This window comes from Dipodomys merriami, unplaced genomic scaffold (genome assembly GCF_024711535.1).
Source record: "Dipodomys merriami isolate MVZ:Mamm:240054 unplaced genomic scaffold, mDipMer1.0.p SCAF_10, whole genome shotgun sequence".
Taxonomy (NCBI): Eukaryota; Metazoa; Chordata; class Mammalia; order Rodentia; family Heteromyidae; genus Dipodomys; species Dipodomys merriami.
In genome coordinates, this window is record NW_027202271.1 from 21,593,546 (window position 1) to 21,610,557 (window position 17,012).

The following is a 17,012-nucleotide window of genomic DNA, read 5'->3' on the forward strand; positions in this document are numbered from 1 at the left end:
TAGTTTGTAAATTCTATGAGCTCTGACAATACAAATTATTTTTTCCTCAGGTGATGTTTACATTTTTTTCCTTTTGCTTAGTGTAGGCTGTTCCCTCTTTCCCTCTCATTCCTCCCTTCCCATTGCTGTTTTTGTGTAGTTTTGACTTTTTACTGGACTCTGTCTTAATGAAGTGATTTGGATGACAGTGTAAAATTAATTTGAAGCTACCCATCTTCTCCTTACTCTGAAGAATGAAACAGTATGTTAAAATCCTAAGTTCAATTCTACAGGGGCTCTTCATGATTCTACATTTAGACAATAGAAGGCATGCAATTCATTTTAACTTCTGCACTTTGATGTTGCCAGGCAGCTAATTTCTTAAGTAATCTTAGAGCAGTTACCCACAAAAATGTGAAAGATAAACATATAAGCCATAGAATCAACAGAAAGGTTAGTAGTGGTATTAAAATACTATTTATGATTTCTGGATATGACCACCTTCCCATCTCCAGAAATGTCTATTTTTTCCAAAGGAATAACATGTAAGATTTGAACAGAATGGCATAATATATCATTAGCTTTCTTACAACCTATTTGTATATTTCCATATCAACAGAATATAAAGGTACATATAATGGACCTTCATCATTAGTGTAAAGCATTTTTGGATAGGACTGACCAATCTCATTTCAGATATAAATAAAAAATAGTAAATTCTCAAGCTACTGGAATACAAGTGATCTTGGTATACTAGATCCCCAATTTAAGGCTAATACTATTAAACATCTTAACTTTATGTCCGTTTTCTAGATTGGATTCACAGACTAGTATGTAAATCATATATGCAAAAGATTGCATAATGCAGGGCCGGGATGTAGCTCAGTGGCCAAGCGCTTGCCTAGCAAGTGCAACGTCCTGGGTTCGATCCCCAGTACCAAAAAAGAAAAGACAAAAAAAAAAGTTTTAAAAAACCCAAACAAAAAAAAAAGAATGCATAATGCAGATTCAAAGCATAAAACAAAAGACCTAGGTTCAGATGTTTCCCTATGCAACAAAGACTTCAGACAGAAAATACAAAGAAACAACTTCTAAGTGACTACCACCTGGATTACATTAGAATAAGAGGATTCGAAAACTTATTTTCATCTTCAAATGTCACCAAGTTAGGGGGAAAAAACAACATAGTGCAGATCTATGTAATACCTCATCTATCCTAACAAGTCAAGCTGCTTATAGGTCACTTTCTTCTGTAAAGTAATGCAGTTAGATACTTTATTGTCAGACTACATCTTAAAAGGTAAAAGGTCTCAGTTCTGAAGCCCATTTTTTTTTTTACTGTTAACAATCCCATAAATATGGTATAATTAAGAATGAAAGCAGTTATGCTATAGATGAACTATTCCCAACAAAAGAAATCAAGAGTTGGGCTAGGAAGGTGGCTCAGTGGTTGAGTACTTGCTTTGCATACATGAGGCCCTGGATTCAATTCCTCAGCACCACATAAGCAGAAAAAAAGCCAGAAGTGGCGCTGTAGCTCAAATAGTAGAGCGCTAGCCTTGAGCTGAAGAGCTGAGAGACAGTGCCCAAACCCAGAGTTCAGACCCTATGACCAACAAATATAAATAAGTAAATAAATAAATAAATAAATCAAGAGATCTTTCAGAAATGATCGACTTCCAGTCTAGGAGAATTAAGTATCAAGTTCAGCATTAAACTGTCCAAACCTGTCTACAAAATAATGGAAAAATCCCATCCTAATCTCCCTACACCTCAACTGTAAACTGGGGATTATTATTCTGAGAATTAAATAATCTAGTACAAATGATTTGTTATACTTCTATGATAGTATTACATTGTTCACTTAATATTTTATAAATATGGGAAATAATAGACTAATTTTGAACCTTCTTGTGTGTTGGCAGCTAACTTACAGGCTACAAAAACTTTCTCAAAATTTTGTTTATTGCCAATATATACAAAACCAAGTAAAAAAATTAAAACACTTCTATCCAAATATCACTCACTAACAACCAATCCATTGTTAACACAAATAACTGACAGTCAACATCTATAAAATTGTCAAATCAGCAGTAGTGTTACAGAAAAAAAAAAAAGAAGGAAGGAAGGAAGAGAGAAAGAAAGAAAGAGAAAGAGAGAAAGAAAGAAGAATTTCTTGGCTTATGTTTTTGTTTTTCCTCAAAAAAAATCACCAACAGGTTGCTGGTGAAGAATAGAAACAAGCCTGGTGCTGGTAGATCATACCTATAATTAGCTATTCAGGAGGCTGAGATCCAGGGATCACAATTCAAAACCAGCCTGGCCTGCGCAAAAAACCCTGTGAGACTCTTATCTCTGATTAACTACCAAAAAAGCCAGAAGTGGAGCTGTGGCTCAAGTAGCAGAGTGCTAGCCTTCAGCACAAACCTCAGGGACAGCACCCAGGCCCTAAGTTCAAGACCCAGGACCAGCTCTAAAAAAAAAAAAAAGAATAGAAACAAATATAAGCTGTGTTGATCCCCAAAAGCCAAGTTTTCTTTTTTCTTTTCTTTTTTTTTTTCTGCCTAGGACCCTAGGGTTGAATGAAGGGCCTCAAGTACATCAAGCACATGAACTATATCCCCAGTTTTATAAAAAAAAAAATAGTAATTTTAACATTAAAATCAAAAGTAGCCCTTAACATCTACCCTGAACAACAGGAACCAATATACAAGGACACGTGCACCTCCATGTTTATTGCAGCACTGTTCACAATAGCTAGGATATGGAAACAACCTAGATGCCCCACCACAGATGAATGGATCCAAAAATTGTGGTATTTATACACAATGGAATATTATGCAGCCATTAGAAATGACAAAATAATGGCATTTGCAGGGAAATGGATGGAGCTAGAAGGAATCATGTTGAGCAAGGTAAGCCAAGAACGAAGAGACAAACAGTACATGGTCTCCCTGATAAGTGGATGCTAAATCCAAAATGTTAGGTGATATGACAAAACTAACAGGACTTAAGAAACAAAGAACTGCCGGGCGCTGGTGGCTCACGCCTGTAATCCTAGCTACTCAGGAGGCTGAGATCTGAGAATCGCGGTTCAAAGCCAGCCCGGGCAGGAGAGACCGTGAGACTCCTATCTCCAATAAACCACCAGAAAACCGGAAGTGGCGCTGTAGCTCAAGTGGTAGAGCACTCGCCTTGAGCTGAAGAGCTGAGGGACAGCGCCCAGGCCCAGAGTTCAAGCCCCACGACCGACAAAAAAAAAAAAAAGAAACAAAGAACTCCCACTCATCTGGTTGAACCACTACCAAATATCCCCATGCTGCTGATCACATATATGGTATATAACATGTGAGCACCGTTATATATTACAGACTGTGATAGACAATATGCTCCAGGAAAGTTAGAATGAACTTGTGACTTTAAATGAGCATCATTATTCCACAATACTGTGAATTTCCGGAAATTAAGTAATCACTTAATCACAATCAAAAAAAAAAAAAAAAAAGAACCTCGGGGGAGGGAGGGAGGGGATGGTAGGGGGAAAACAATGGAGGGGGTAACAATGTTCAAGAGGAAGTATACTCATTACCTCACTCATATAACTGTAATCCTCTGTATAGTATCTTTACAATAAAAAAATTAAAAAAAAAAAAGTAGCCCTTAAATACTGGTGCTTCCTGCGTGTTACATCTCAACTCTCTTACCACTCTACAACTGGGTGATCTTATTTCCTATAATGAATTGAACTCTCTCATGTGTAAAGTACTCCTAAATTTAAATATGCTTTCTTCTCTCCAGCATTTCAGATTCCTCTAGATAAATAGCTGCTAGACAATTACAGAGGGGCTGGGAAGGTGGCTCAGTGGTAGAGTACTTGCCTTGCATGCATGAGGCCCTGGGTTCAATTCCTCAGTACCACATAAGCAGAAGAAAAAAAAAAAAGAAAGAAAGACAATTACAGAAAATTCCCTATCAACATTCCTCTAATACCACACTTGCCCTTTCTTATTTCAGTTTAACAATACTGACCAGTGCTCAAAAACAACAAAAACAACAACTTGAGAGTCATCCATTCATAATTCTTTCCTCCCACATTTAAACCATCTCCAAATATTAGCATCATCTTCTGGATCTATCCGATCTTAACTCCTGTTCCATCTTTCTCATTCCCATCACTTCTGCACAGAGCTTTTAGTTACTGGAACAAGACTTTCAGAGCTCTTTATGCTTCTCACTGAAGCAATGTTATGGTCCTTACAGTGACTGTCATTTTTTGTGAATGAACTTAAAGGTCTCTAGCCTATTCCCAATGGACATACATAGGGTGGATGAGTAAAAAAAGTTTCAAGCTCTAGAGAATTTCAGGTTGTTTTCTTAACAGGAACTTCCTCAAATTTCTTTGTTCAGATATCTAACACTCTTACCTTTTTTTTTTCTTGACCTCTTCCTTGAAGGAGGTAACTATTTTTCTACTTTAGCCTTGAATTTTATCTTCTCTACATGCTCAAGAACTTCATTATCACCTCTCTCATTATTTCTTCTCTCTAAGTCACTACCCTTAATGTTAAGAAGTGTTCCTTTTACCCCACATTCCCTCTCCCTATTGTCACTTCTCTTTGTAATTATCTCGAGAGCACTTGCTTGCCTTTTTTCTTAATTCAATGCAGTTTGGTCTATTTTCATCACTCCAGCAAACCTGCTGTTTAGGAAGATACCAATGACTTTGAGTGACAAATTCCACGAGTGTTTTTACCAATCCTTATCAGACTTAACCTTTCCTCACATTTAATAAGTAGTATGGCTTTCCTCCTGTGTATGACTCTCTTAATTCTCATCTCACATACTTCACTGGTTTTCCATCTACTTTTCTGGTCTTTTTCAAACTTCTTCTAGGGCTCCATTTCTATCAGTCACATCTTTAGCTGCCAGTGCTAAGAAGCCCTCCTCTACCTGCAGATCTTCAATCTCAACATGCCTTTTGGCTGATCCAACGCTATCACTTAAACTAGAATATCTAGAACCAAATCACAAATCTGTCTTCAGCCTTAATTTTCTCCACTTCCAGACTAGTATTATCCAATTGCAATTAGGCATTTATTTTCTTTTACCTCAACAGATACCTCAAATTCAATCAGGCAAATCCTTTTCATATTCTCTCTCTCTCTCTCTCTTACTTACACACACACACACACACACACACACACACACACACACACACACACACACACACACACACACACACACACACACACACACACACACACACACACACACACACATATTCACATCTAACGATTCTCTTAAATATCCATTAAATCCATCCATACTTGCATTCACACTTTAGGCTCAATTGCTTATGTGGTTTACTGTGACTACCTCTAAACTGAACTCTTTGATTCCAGTCTTTTTGTTTTTTGTTCTTTTTTTTCTTAATTCAGTCCCTGAACTGGTACAAGTGACCTTTTCAAAAAGTAAATCCTAGTCAGGTGCCAGTATCTCATGCCTCTAATCCTAGCTACTTAGGAGGCTGACATCTGAGGATCAGCCTGGGGAAGAAAAGTCTAAAACTAAAACTACTATCACCAATTTAAAAAAAAAAAAAAAAAAAAAAAAACCCTACCAAGAAGCCAGAATAGTAATGCCGGGTGCTGGTGGCTCACACTTGTAATCCTAGCTACTCAGGAGACTGAGATCTGAGGATCATAGTTCAAAACCAGCCCAGGCAGAAGAGACCATGAGACTCCTATCTCCAATAAACCACCAGAAAACCTGAAGTGGCACTGTAGCTCAAGTGGTAGAGCGCTCTCGTTGAGCTGAAGAGCTGAGGGACAATGCCTAGGCCCAGAGTTCAAGCCCCACAACAGACAAAAAAAAAGCCAGAGTGGAGGTATGGCTCAAGGAGAGTGCTGGCTTAGAGCAGAAAAGTTCAGGAACATACCCATGTCCTGGATTTACACTTCAATATTGGCACACACACACACACAAATATATATATATATATATATATATATATATATATACATACATAGCCAAGTGTCAGTGGCCCATACCTATAATCCTAGCTACTCAGGAGGCTAAGATCAGAGGATCATAGTTCAATGCCAGCCCAGGCAAGAATGTCTATGAGATTCTTATCTCCAATTAACCACCAAAAAGGCAGAAGCAGAGCTGTGGCTCAGTGGTAGAGTGCCAGTCTTAAACAAAAAAAGTTAAGGGACAGCACCCAAGCCAAGTTCAAAGCCCATACTGGCACAAGTGGCGCACACACATTCACACACACACACACACACAAAAAAAAAAACACAATAAATCCTTCAATAATTTATGACAAAATTCAGCTTTTCCACCAAATAATGAATGGGCTTGAAGACTAAATCCCTACCCACATATCTAATCTTTTCTGTTTAATTCCCAGAAGCATCCCATGGATAATCAGGTTATATTCTGCTTGCATTTTGACAAAGGCATCATGCTATTCTGCTCTACCCCTCTACCTCAACATATAGAGTACTTTGTAGAACTTTCTTCCCCATACTTTTCTACTTATCTAACTCCTATTATTCCTTCAAGATACAATCAGATCCAGGAAATAGAAACAAAAAAAAAATCAATTAGAGTGTCATCATCTCACAGAATGTTTCAGAATGTTTTCCCAGAATTCCATCATTCTTTCAAAGCACCTTGGTACATTACTCATCAGGCTGCATAGTCAGAATTAATTTGTCTAAACTCTTTGAAGTAGTCTGGTCATGTATCTGATTTTTATTGCTCTTTTTGTCTTGTTTTTGTTTTGAGACAGGGTCTCACTATCTCAAACAAAACAGAAGCCAGCTCTGCTGCTCACATCTGTGATCCTAGCTACTTAGGAAGCTGACATCTGAGGTTAGAAGCCAGCACAGGTAGAAAAGTCTCTGAGTCTCTTATCTCCAATTAATCACTCAAAAATCAGAAGTAGTTCTGTGGCTCAAGTGGTAGAACACTAGCCTTGAGCACAAAGAGGCTCAGGGACAGTGCCCAGGCCCTGAGTTCAAGCCCCACAACCTACCAAAAACAAAAGCAAAACAAAAAAAAATCAAAACAAAACAAGTCCCAAGCTGGCCTCATGATCTTTTGTTTGTTTTACAGGCTCGCCCAGCCTATCCCTGCAATTAGCGATCATATTTCTAAAGGGCCTCATGTGGCCAATTGTATGTATACAGGTAAGGCTGAATTTCAGTCCCCTAAATGGAAAATAAGCAAAACACACATGAACCAAAAATAGAGAAAAAGAAAAAAATTATAGCCAGGAAAACATTATGAATCAGAATAGATGACATGGCTAGATTTAGGCAATTTACTATATTGAAAAAATTGCCATTTCTCCACGTATGAGAAAGAGATGGGGGGAAATCATGAAAATAACATCAACTCAAAATAGAAAAGGGCAAATATAAAGAAAAACAGAACTCAGGGCTAGAACGGTGGCTCAGTGGTAGAGTGCTTGCCTTGCCTGCATGAGGCCCTGGGTTCGATTCCTCAGCACCACATAAGCAGAAAAAGCCGGAAGTGGAGCTGTGGCTCCAGTGGTAAAGCACTAGCCTTGAGCTGAGGAGCTGAGGGACAGCACCCAGAGTTCAGGCCCCATGACTGGCAAAAAAAAGAAAGAAAGGAAGGAAGGAAGGAAGGAAGGAAGGAAGGAAGGAAGGAAGGAAGGAAGGAAGGAAGGAAGGAAAGACGGACAGAACTCACAGAAATATAAAACTAGCTACTGAAAATAAAACTGTTTCAAATTTTAACAGTATTGCAAATCAGAGATCAGCAACTATATACTGTTTAATATAGACAATCTTTCAGTGAGGCAAGTTATGATTGCTGATGGTAGCCAAAAAAACAGCTAAAAACATTCTAGTTACTTGAAAAATAGATTTGCTGCTGGGCACTGGTGGCTGACACCTGTAGTGCTAACTACTCAGGTGGGTAAAATCCGAAGATTGTGGTTCAAAGCCAGCCCAGGCAGGAAAGTCAGTGAGACTCTTATCCCCAAAAAGCCATCAGAAAACCGGAAGCGGCACTATAGCTCAAGTGGTAGAGTGCTAGCCTTGAGCTGAAGAGCTGAGGGACAGTGCCCAGGCCCAGAGTTCAGGCCCATGACCAACCAAAAAAAAAAAAAAAAAAGTTTTGCCTAAATAAATATTTCTGTATCTAACCTGAAGGGTTAAAAAGAAAAAAAAAGTCACTTTTTTCATCTTAAAAGGAAACAAGGCTAGGAATGTGGCTTAGTGGTACAATGCTTGCCTAGCATGCATGAAGCCCTGGATTCAGTTCCTCAGTACCACATACACAGAAAAAGCCAGAAGTGGCACTCAAGTGACTGACTCAAGTGGTAGAGTGCTAGCCTTGAGCAAAAGAAGCTTAGGGACAGTGTCCAGGCCCTGAGTTCAAGCACCAGGACTGGAACAAAAAAAAAAGGAAACAGACCATCAACCATCAACCCCATTTTACACATGAAGACACTGATTCAGCAGAGTTAACCAGGACAAATAACTCAGCAAAGCCTCAGATAATTTCTAATAGGGTTAAAAATTCAATTAGCCTTGAGCAAAAAAGCTAAGACACAGCACCAGGCCCCTGAGTTCAAGCCCTGGTGGCAGCACAAGTGCACACACACAAAACACTTTAGGGGAGAGAAGCTTAGTGTATATACTATAGGAACTATACATGTTGCATACATGCATGGAACTATCACAATGAAATTTCCCCTTATATAGTTAAACAAGGCTAATTTTTTAAAAGGAGATTAAGGAGCTAAAATCTACATAAGACCATTAGATGATAAAAGCTAAGAAACAGAAGTCTCAAGTTTAACATCCAAATTTCTGACTTATAAAACTAGGTGATATAATTACCTGGAAAAAGAACTTGGAAGAAATGATTTCAATGGGAAATTTGTTTTGGGGCCTTTTTATTTGTTTTGTTTTGTTTGGCAGTACGGGCATCAAACCTACGGCTATCCATAAACTAGACAAGTGCCCTACCAATGAACTACATACCCTGAGTTCCCCTCCCCCATTATTTTTGCTTTGGTAAACTTAATTTGAGATTAGTTTGTGATGGTCAAACTGGAGATTTCAGGTAATTGCAAACAAATGAGCCCTAGAGCTCAAATGAAAGTTCAAACTGGAGATACAAACAAAATATCAAGTTTACAGTAACATCTAGATGCTAAGAAAATTCAGAGTGACCACACTGTAGTGCTATGTTTTCTGAAATGTCATCCAAAACAACTGACCAGAGACATCAGAGGCACTTGGAAAGCTTGCTAAAATACAAATTCCTAGCCAAGGACCTGTGGTTCACACCTATAATCCTAGCTACTTAGGAAGCTGAAATCTGAGGTTCACAGTTCAAAGCCAGCCCAAACAGGAAAGTCCATGAGACTCATCCCCAATTAACCACCAGAAAACAGTAAGTGGTGCTGTGGTTCAAAGTTGTTGAGTACTAGCCTTGAGGGAAAAAGCTCAGGGACAGCACCTCAGGCCATGAGTTTAAGCCAGAGGACTGACCAAAAACAAAAAAGCAAAAAACACCAAATTCTTTTTTTTTTTTTTTTGGGGGGGGGGGGTCTGGTCGTGGGGCCTGAACTCTGGGCCTGGGTGCTGTCCCTCAGCTCTTCAGCTCAAGGCTAGTACTCTACCTCTTGAGCCACAGTGCCACTTCTGGCTTTTTTCATTTTGTTTATGTGGTGCTGAGGAATCGAACCCAGGGCCTCATGCATGCAAGGCAAGTGCTCTACCACTGAGCCACCTTCCCAGCCCAAAAAACACCAAATTCTTGAATCCCTTCAAAGCTTACTAAATCAAAATCTTTGGGATAGGACCCAAATTTTATACTTTCGTTCATTCAATATTTAGGAACTATTTTAGGCATTAGGAATGTAGCAGTTAATAATTTTATTTTTTTTAAAAAGGGTCCTTAGGGGCTGGGAAGGTGGCTCAGTGGTAGAGCGCTTGCCTTGCAAGCCTGAGGCCCTAGGTTCAATTCTTCAGCACCACATAAGCAAAAAGAAAAAAAGCCGGAAGTGGCGCTGTGGCTCAAGTGGTAGAGCACTAGCCTTCAGCTGAAGATCTGAGGGACAGCGCCCAGGCCCAGAGTTCAGGGCCCACGACCGGACCAAAAAAAAAAAAAAGGGTCCTTATTCTCATAATCTTTTAAGCTCTAGGTGTGAGCCAGACTACAGACAAGACAGATTACAGACAAGAAATCAAACAAGAGCCAAGTGGGAAAGCACATACCTGTAATTCCAGCACTCAGAAGGCTGAAGCAGGAAGATCTTAAGTTCAGGCCAGTCTAGACAACCTATAAAGTTCAAGAAAAGAAATCAACTGAGAGATATAAAGTAATAAGTACTAAGAAGATGATAAAACAGGAATGTGATGAAAAGCAAAGGAGATGCTGACAATTCTGAATGGGGGGGGCGGGGCAGGGCGGGGCCCTTATGAAGGAATTTGGGTTTACACTTCAACAATGAGAAGAATTAAGACAAGGTGAAGCTCTGGCAAATTAGTTTATCATAAGGTAGAAAAACTACAAATGTAAAGGCCCTGAGGAAAACAAAAAACAAAAAACTGGTGGAGCTAGGCACCAGTGTACCACACCAAAAATTCTAGCTACTCCAGAGGTTGTCATGTGAGGATCAAGGTTCAAGGCAGATAAATCCAAGAGACTCCAATTAACCAGCAAAAAAACAACAACAACAACAACAACAAAAACACCCCTGGAACTGGGAAGAGGAAGGGATCAATTCTAAAGGCCACAAGAAATAGGACAAAGAAGGTGGCTCAGTGGTAGAGTGCTTGCCTTGCATGCCAGAGGCCCTGGGTTCGATTCCTCAGCACCACATAAGCAAAAAGAAAAAAGCTGAAAGTGGCACTGTGGCTCAAGTGGTAGAGCGCTAGCCTTGAGCTGAAGAGCTGAGGGACAGTGCCCAGGCCCAGAGTTCAGGCCCCATGACCGGACCCAAAAAAAAAAAAAAAAAAAAGAAATAGGACAAAGATGAAAAGGAAGCTGGGCATAGGTGGCTCACACCTGTAATCCTAGCTACTCAGGAGGCTGAGATCTGAGGATCTCGGTTCAAAGCCAGCCCAGGCAGGAAAGTCCATGAGACTCTTATCTCCAATAAACCACCAGAAAACCACAGAAAGCCACAGCACGTGGCTCAAGCGGTAGTGCGTTCACCTTGAGCTGAAGAGCGCAGGGACAGCACCCAAGCCCAGAGTTCAAGCCCCACAACCAACCAAAAAAAAAAAAAAAAAGGTGAAAAGGAGCTTAAAACAAACAAAAAAAAATTCTTTTTAAAGTAAAGGGATTCAAAGGCCTTTACAAGGACTATCACATTCTATTGGTTTGAGGGAGGGGGGGCAGTACGGGGGTTTGAATTCAGGGCTTCATATTTGCCAGGCAGGGGCTCTACTGCTTAAGCCATGCCTCCTGCTCTTTTGAGTGTGTATGTGTATACCAGTACTGAGTCTTGAACTCAAGTCCTCCAGAAGCTCTCTTTTTCCACTCAAGGCTACAGTATTACCTCTTGGGCCACACCTCCACTTTGGGCTAGTTTACAAGTCTGAGACCCAGGCTCCCAACTCCTCCAGCTCTTTTTGCTGATTTTTTTTTTTTTTTGGTCGGATGTGGGGCTTGAACTCTGGGCTTGGGCACTGTCCCTGTGCTCTTCAGCACAAGGTGAGCACTCTACCACTTGAGCACCCCTTCTGGTTTTCTAGTGGTTTACTGGAAATAAGTCTCATGGACTTTCCTGCCCAGGCTAGCTTGGAACCGTGATCCTCAGATTTCAGCCTCCTGAGTAGCTAAGATTACAGGTATGAGTCACCAGTGCCCGGCCTGATTATTTTTGATACAAGGTCTCACTTTCTATGTTGACCAGCCTGGACAGCAATCCTATTTATGCCTCCCACTATAGCTGAAATGATAGGCACATGCACCACCTTATATAGTCTTACAGATGACATGAAACAAAAACACACCCCCATCAAAAATATGAACTTGAAAAATCTACTCTTCTAACATAAATACTGGCATTATTTAAGGGGTCACTGAGTTTTTAGCAGAGAAAGAGGCCTTGCAGATATGAAATGTGGTTCTGATAATTATTAGTAATCACAAACTGCAACACAAATATCAACATGATGGTACCTGGGTTGGAACCAGTGCCAAACACCTGTTGGCTTTATGACCGAGACTCCTATTACTGTAATTAAGGATTTCAACACCAATACTCTTTTAAGTGGTGGAGAAAATATGCTAAGAAAACTTAAAGTCAGATTAAGACAATTTCTCTATTTTTATCTGTTTTAGCAACTATTATCTGCTTTTATAAATAAACTCAAATGTTAGTGTGGTGGTACATACCCATAGTGTAGCATTGAGAGGCTAAGGTAGAAGGACTGCAAGTCTGAGGCAGCCTGAGCTACACAGAGTTCCAGGACATCCTGGACTTCGTAGCAAAACCATCTTAAAAATAAACACTTTTTCATCAAGATAGTGCTGAAAGCGAAGAAGGGAACTGCTGTGCCTCCTAAATCCAAAGCCAAGAAAAAGGCTTTGAAGGCCAAGAAAGGAGTACTGAAAGATGTCCACAGCCACAAAAAGAAGATACGCGCTTCACCCACCTTCCAGCGGCCCAAGACACTACGGCTCCAAAGACAGCCCAAATACCCTCATAAAAGTGCTCCAAGGAGAAACAAGCTTGACCACTATGCTATCATCAAGTTTCCCTGATCACCGAGTCAGCCATGAAGAAAACAGAAGACAACAACACACTTGTGTTCATTGTGGATGTCAAGACCAACAAGCATCAGATCAAACAGGCTGTGAAGAAGCTCCGTGACACTGACATTGACCCTGATCAGACTTGATGGAGAGAAGAAGGCATATGTTCAACTGGCTCCTGATTATGATGCTTAAGATGCTGCCAACGCCTGTAATCCTAGCTACTCAGGAGACTGAGATCTGAGGATCTCGGTTCAAAGCCAGCCCGGGCAGGAGAAACCGTGAGACTCCTATCTCCAATAAACCACCAGAAAACCGAAAGTGGCACTGTAGCTCAAGTGGTAGAGCGCTCGCCTTGAGCTGAAGAGCTGAGGGAGAGCGCCCAGGCCCAGAGTTCAAGCCCCACGACCGACAAAAAAAAAAAAAAACAGAAGAAAAGGAATCATCTAAATTGAGTCCAGATGGCTAATTATAAATATATTTTTCCATCAAAAAATTAAAAATAAATAAATAAAACACAGGCTAGGGACATGTAGCTCAAGTAGTAGACTGACTGCCTAGCAAACATTAGACCAAGAGTTCTAAACAAAAATGGACAAGGAAGCTGAGCGCTGGTAGACGACACCTAGAATCCTAGATACTCAGGAGGCTGAGATCTGAGGAGTATAACTCAAAGCCAGCTGAGACAGGAAAGTCCATGAGATTCTTTTTTTTTTTTTTTTTGGGTCCAGTTGTGAGGCCTGAACTCTGGGCCTGGGCGCTGTCCCTCAGCTCTTCAGCTCAAGGCTAGTGCTCTACCACTGGAGCCACAGCGCCACTTCCGGCTTTTTTCTTTTTGCTTATGTGGTGCTGAGGAATCGAACCCAGGGCCTCACACATGTAAGGCAAGTGCTCTACCACTGAGCCACCTTCCCAGCCCCATCCATGAGATTCTTATCTCCAATTAACCACCAGAAAACTAAAAGTAGTGCTGTGGCTCACGTGGTAGAGCACTTGCCTTGAGTCGAAGAGCTCAGGGACACTGCCCAGGCCCAGCGTTCAAGCCCCATGACCAGACCAAAAAAAAGGACATTGAAAATAGGAAAAAATGGACAAAGCTGAGATATTGAAAATCATGGTTCAAAGATAGGATAGGCCAAAAAAAAAAAAATCCTTGAGACTCAATCTCAAAATAACCAGCAAAAAAGCTAGGCTAGACAAGACTCAAGTGCTAGAATACCAGCTGAGCTATGAGCTAGAAAGCTCCTCTAAATGCCTAGAGTTCAAACCCTAGTACCAACAATATAAAAATCACTAAAAGAATACCAAGTGCATGGGTGGTTCAGGCCTATGTACTCAAGAGGCTGAGACCTGAGGACTAAAGTTGGAAGCCAGCCAGTTAGGAAGTCTGTGAGAATCTTTTTTTTTTTTTGGGGGGGGGGTCCAGTCATGGGGCCTGAACTCTGGGCCTGGGCACTGTCCCTCAGCTCCTCAGCTCAAGGCTAGCACTCTACCACTTGCCACAGCGCCACTTCCAGCTTTTTTCTTTTTGCTTATATGGTGCTAAGAAATCAAACCCAGGGCCTCATGCAAGCAAGGCAAGCGCTCTACCACTGAGCCACCTTCCCAGCCTGGCTCAGTGGTAGAGCGCTTGCCTTGCATGCATGAGGCCCTGGGTTCAATTCCTAAGCAGAAAAAGCCAGAAGTGGCACTGTGGCTCAAAGTGATAGAGCGCTAGCCTTGAGCTGAAGAGCTGAGGGACAGCACCCAGGCCCAGCGTTCAGGCCCCACAACTGACCAAAAAAAAAAAAAAAGATGATGCTGGATGTGGAGCTGTGACTCAAGTGGTAGAGTAGCTTTGATTAAAAGGAGCCCAGGGGGCTGGGAAGGTGGCTCAGTGGTACAGTGCTTGCCTTGCATGCATGCGGCCCTGAGTTCGATTCCTCAGCACCACATAAGCAGAAAAGACAGAAGTGGCGCTGTGGTTCAAATGGTAGAGTGCTAGCTTGAGCTGAAGAGTTGAGGGACAGTACCCAGGCCCAGAATTCAGGCCCTGTGACCAACAAAAAAAGAAAAAAGAAAAAAAAGCCAGGTGCCGGTGGCTCATGCCTGTAATCCTAGGTACTCAAGAGGTTGAGATCTGAGGATCGCGGTTCAATGCCAGCTGGGGCAGGAAAGACCATGAGACTCCTATCTCCAATAAATCACTAGAAAACCAGAAGTGGTGCTGTACCTCAAGTGGTAGAGTGCTCGCCTTGAGCTGAAGAGCTGAGGGACAGAGCTCAGGCCCAGAGTTCAAGCCCCACAACCAACCAACAAACAAACAAAAAAAAAAAAAAGGAGCCCAGGGACAGAGCCCAGGCCCATAGTTCAAGCCCTGAGGCAAAAGAAAAAGAAAAAAAGAATACCAAGTACAATGTTTTGTTTTGTTTTGTTTAAACAGGAGAATATTGCTTAAGGAAAATACCAGACCACTGTGTGTGATCATCTCCAAAATTAGATCCACCAACTATATTTATGTACACATCTTTAAGCCACTGAGTCTATTTTTCCTACTTGTAAATTAGCAACACAGCCAGGAGCCAGTGGCTTACACCTGTAATCCTAGCTACTCAGGAGGCTGAGATCTGAAGATCATGATTCAAAACCAGCTTGGGCAGTAAAAATCAATGAGACTCTTACCTCCAATAAACTACCAAAAGGCCAAAAGTAGAGTTGCAGCTCAAGTGGTAGTCTTAAACAAAAAGGACACTGCCCAGGTCCTGAGTTCAAGCCCCAGGACAGGCATATATGCACACACAAAGTTGGCAAAACATTCCAGAGACAGAATTACTTATCCAATCTTAAAATACTCAGAAAAAACAATTTTTGTTGTTGGTTTCTGGGGGTTTTTTGATGTGTGTATGCTGATCCTGGAGCTTGAGTGCTGTCCTTGAACTATCTTGCTCAAGGCTAGAACTCTACTACTTGAGCCACAGCTCCAGGATTACAGGCATTCCCAGCAGAAAAATGTTTTTAAGAATTGAGCCAGTTATAATAACAATAAAAATAAACAAAAATAAAAAAAAATTGAGGCAGGCACTGAGGGCTCATGTCTGTAATCCTAGTTACTCAGAAGGCTGAGATCAGAATACCAGTTCAAATCAGCCTACTCAGGAAAGTCCATGAGACTCTTATCTCCAATTAACCACCAGATAACCAGAAGTGGAGCTGTGGCTCAAACTGGTAGAGTGCTAGCCTTGAGCAAAAAAATCTTAGGGACAGCACCCAGGCCCTGAGTTCAAGCCTCATGACTGACAAGATAAAAATATATATATATATATATTGCTAGGAACCTAGGTTGTCTGATGGAGAGAAAATAAAGCTCAGTATTTCTTTTTTTAAAAAGAAAAATTGAAGCCAGTCCCAAAGAAACATAGGTCCCATGGTTTCCCTTATTTGCAATAACTAGTATATGTCTGAGACAAGCAGAAAAGTCAGATAAGTTGATGTTAGGTGAAATGAACCCCAAGATAAGTATTCAAATGTTTTTACTTTCATGCAATTGTTTCTAACATATTTATAAGATGATTTCTTTGTTGCTTTGTATGTCCCTCCTCCACGGTATAACCCCTGCTTTCACTGTATTTTATGTTGGTATAATTTGTGGAGGGGAAGGAAAAAAACAAATTGTTTAAATAGGGATACAGTGGACCCATTGCAACAATGAGATGTATACGACGTTATGTCGAAAATGAAGTTTACAACTTTGGTGGGGGGGGGAGATGGGAAGGGATGGGAAGGGGAAACAAAGGAGGATGCAACAATGCTTGATAAGAAATGTACTCATTATCTTGCTCATGTAATTGTAACCCCTATGTACGGTATTTTCACAATTAAAAAAAAAAGAAAAATTTTTCATGAAGAGATCTGGCACTTTAATAAGTACCTCAATTGGGTAGATGTTTGACTCAGTGGCAGAGCACCTGCCTAGCAAGCATGAATCCCTAAATGCAAACTCCAATACTGATGTAAATAAGTAAGTAAATACATACATACACACATATGTATACTTGTATCACAGGCATTCAGAAATTATTATCTATACTGAAGCATAGTTGATACTTAGCATTAAGAGGTAATAATATGCCAAGGCACCAGTGGCTCACGGCTATAATCCTAGCTACTCAGGAGGCTGAGATATAAGGATCACGATTCAAAGCCAACTGGGGCAGGAAAGTCCATGAGACTCTATCTCCAATTAATCACCAAAAAGCCAGAACTGTGGTTCAAGTGGTAGAGCACTAGCCTTG

General features: G+C 40.9%; 1 protein-coding gene across 15 annotated transcripts in view; it reads right to left on the reverse strand.

The window, feature by feature from the left end:
* The window catches only part of R3hdm2 (R3H domain containing 2), a 140,073-nt gene that overhangs the window by 116,894 nt on the left and 6,167 nt on the right, over window positions 1-17,012 (reverse strand). For 14 of the 15 annotated variants that reach the window (XM_069987232.1, XM_069987160.1, XM_069987205.1 and 11 more), the window contains exon 2: window positions 10,251-10,314. The exons of the other annotated variant lie outside the window; for it this stretch is intronic. Coding sequence is in view for 6 of the 14 variants with exons in the window: in XM_069987186.1 (XP_069843287.1) it covers window positions 10,251-10,314 (64 nt within the window). In the remaining 8 variants the exon portion in view is untranslated. The remainder of the gene's footprint in view (window positions 1-10,250; window positions 10,315-17,012) is intronic. 15 annotated transcript variants of the gene reach the window in all.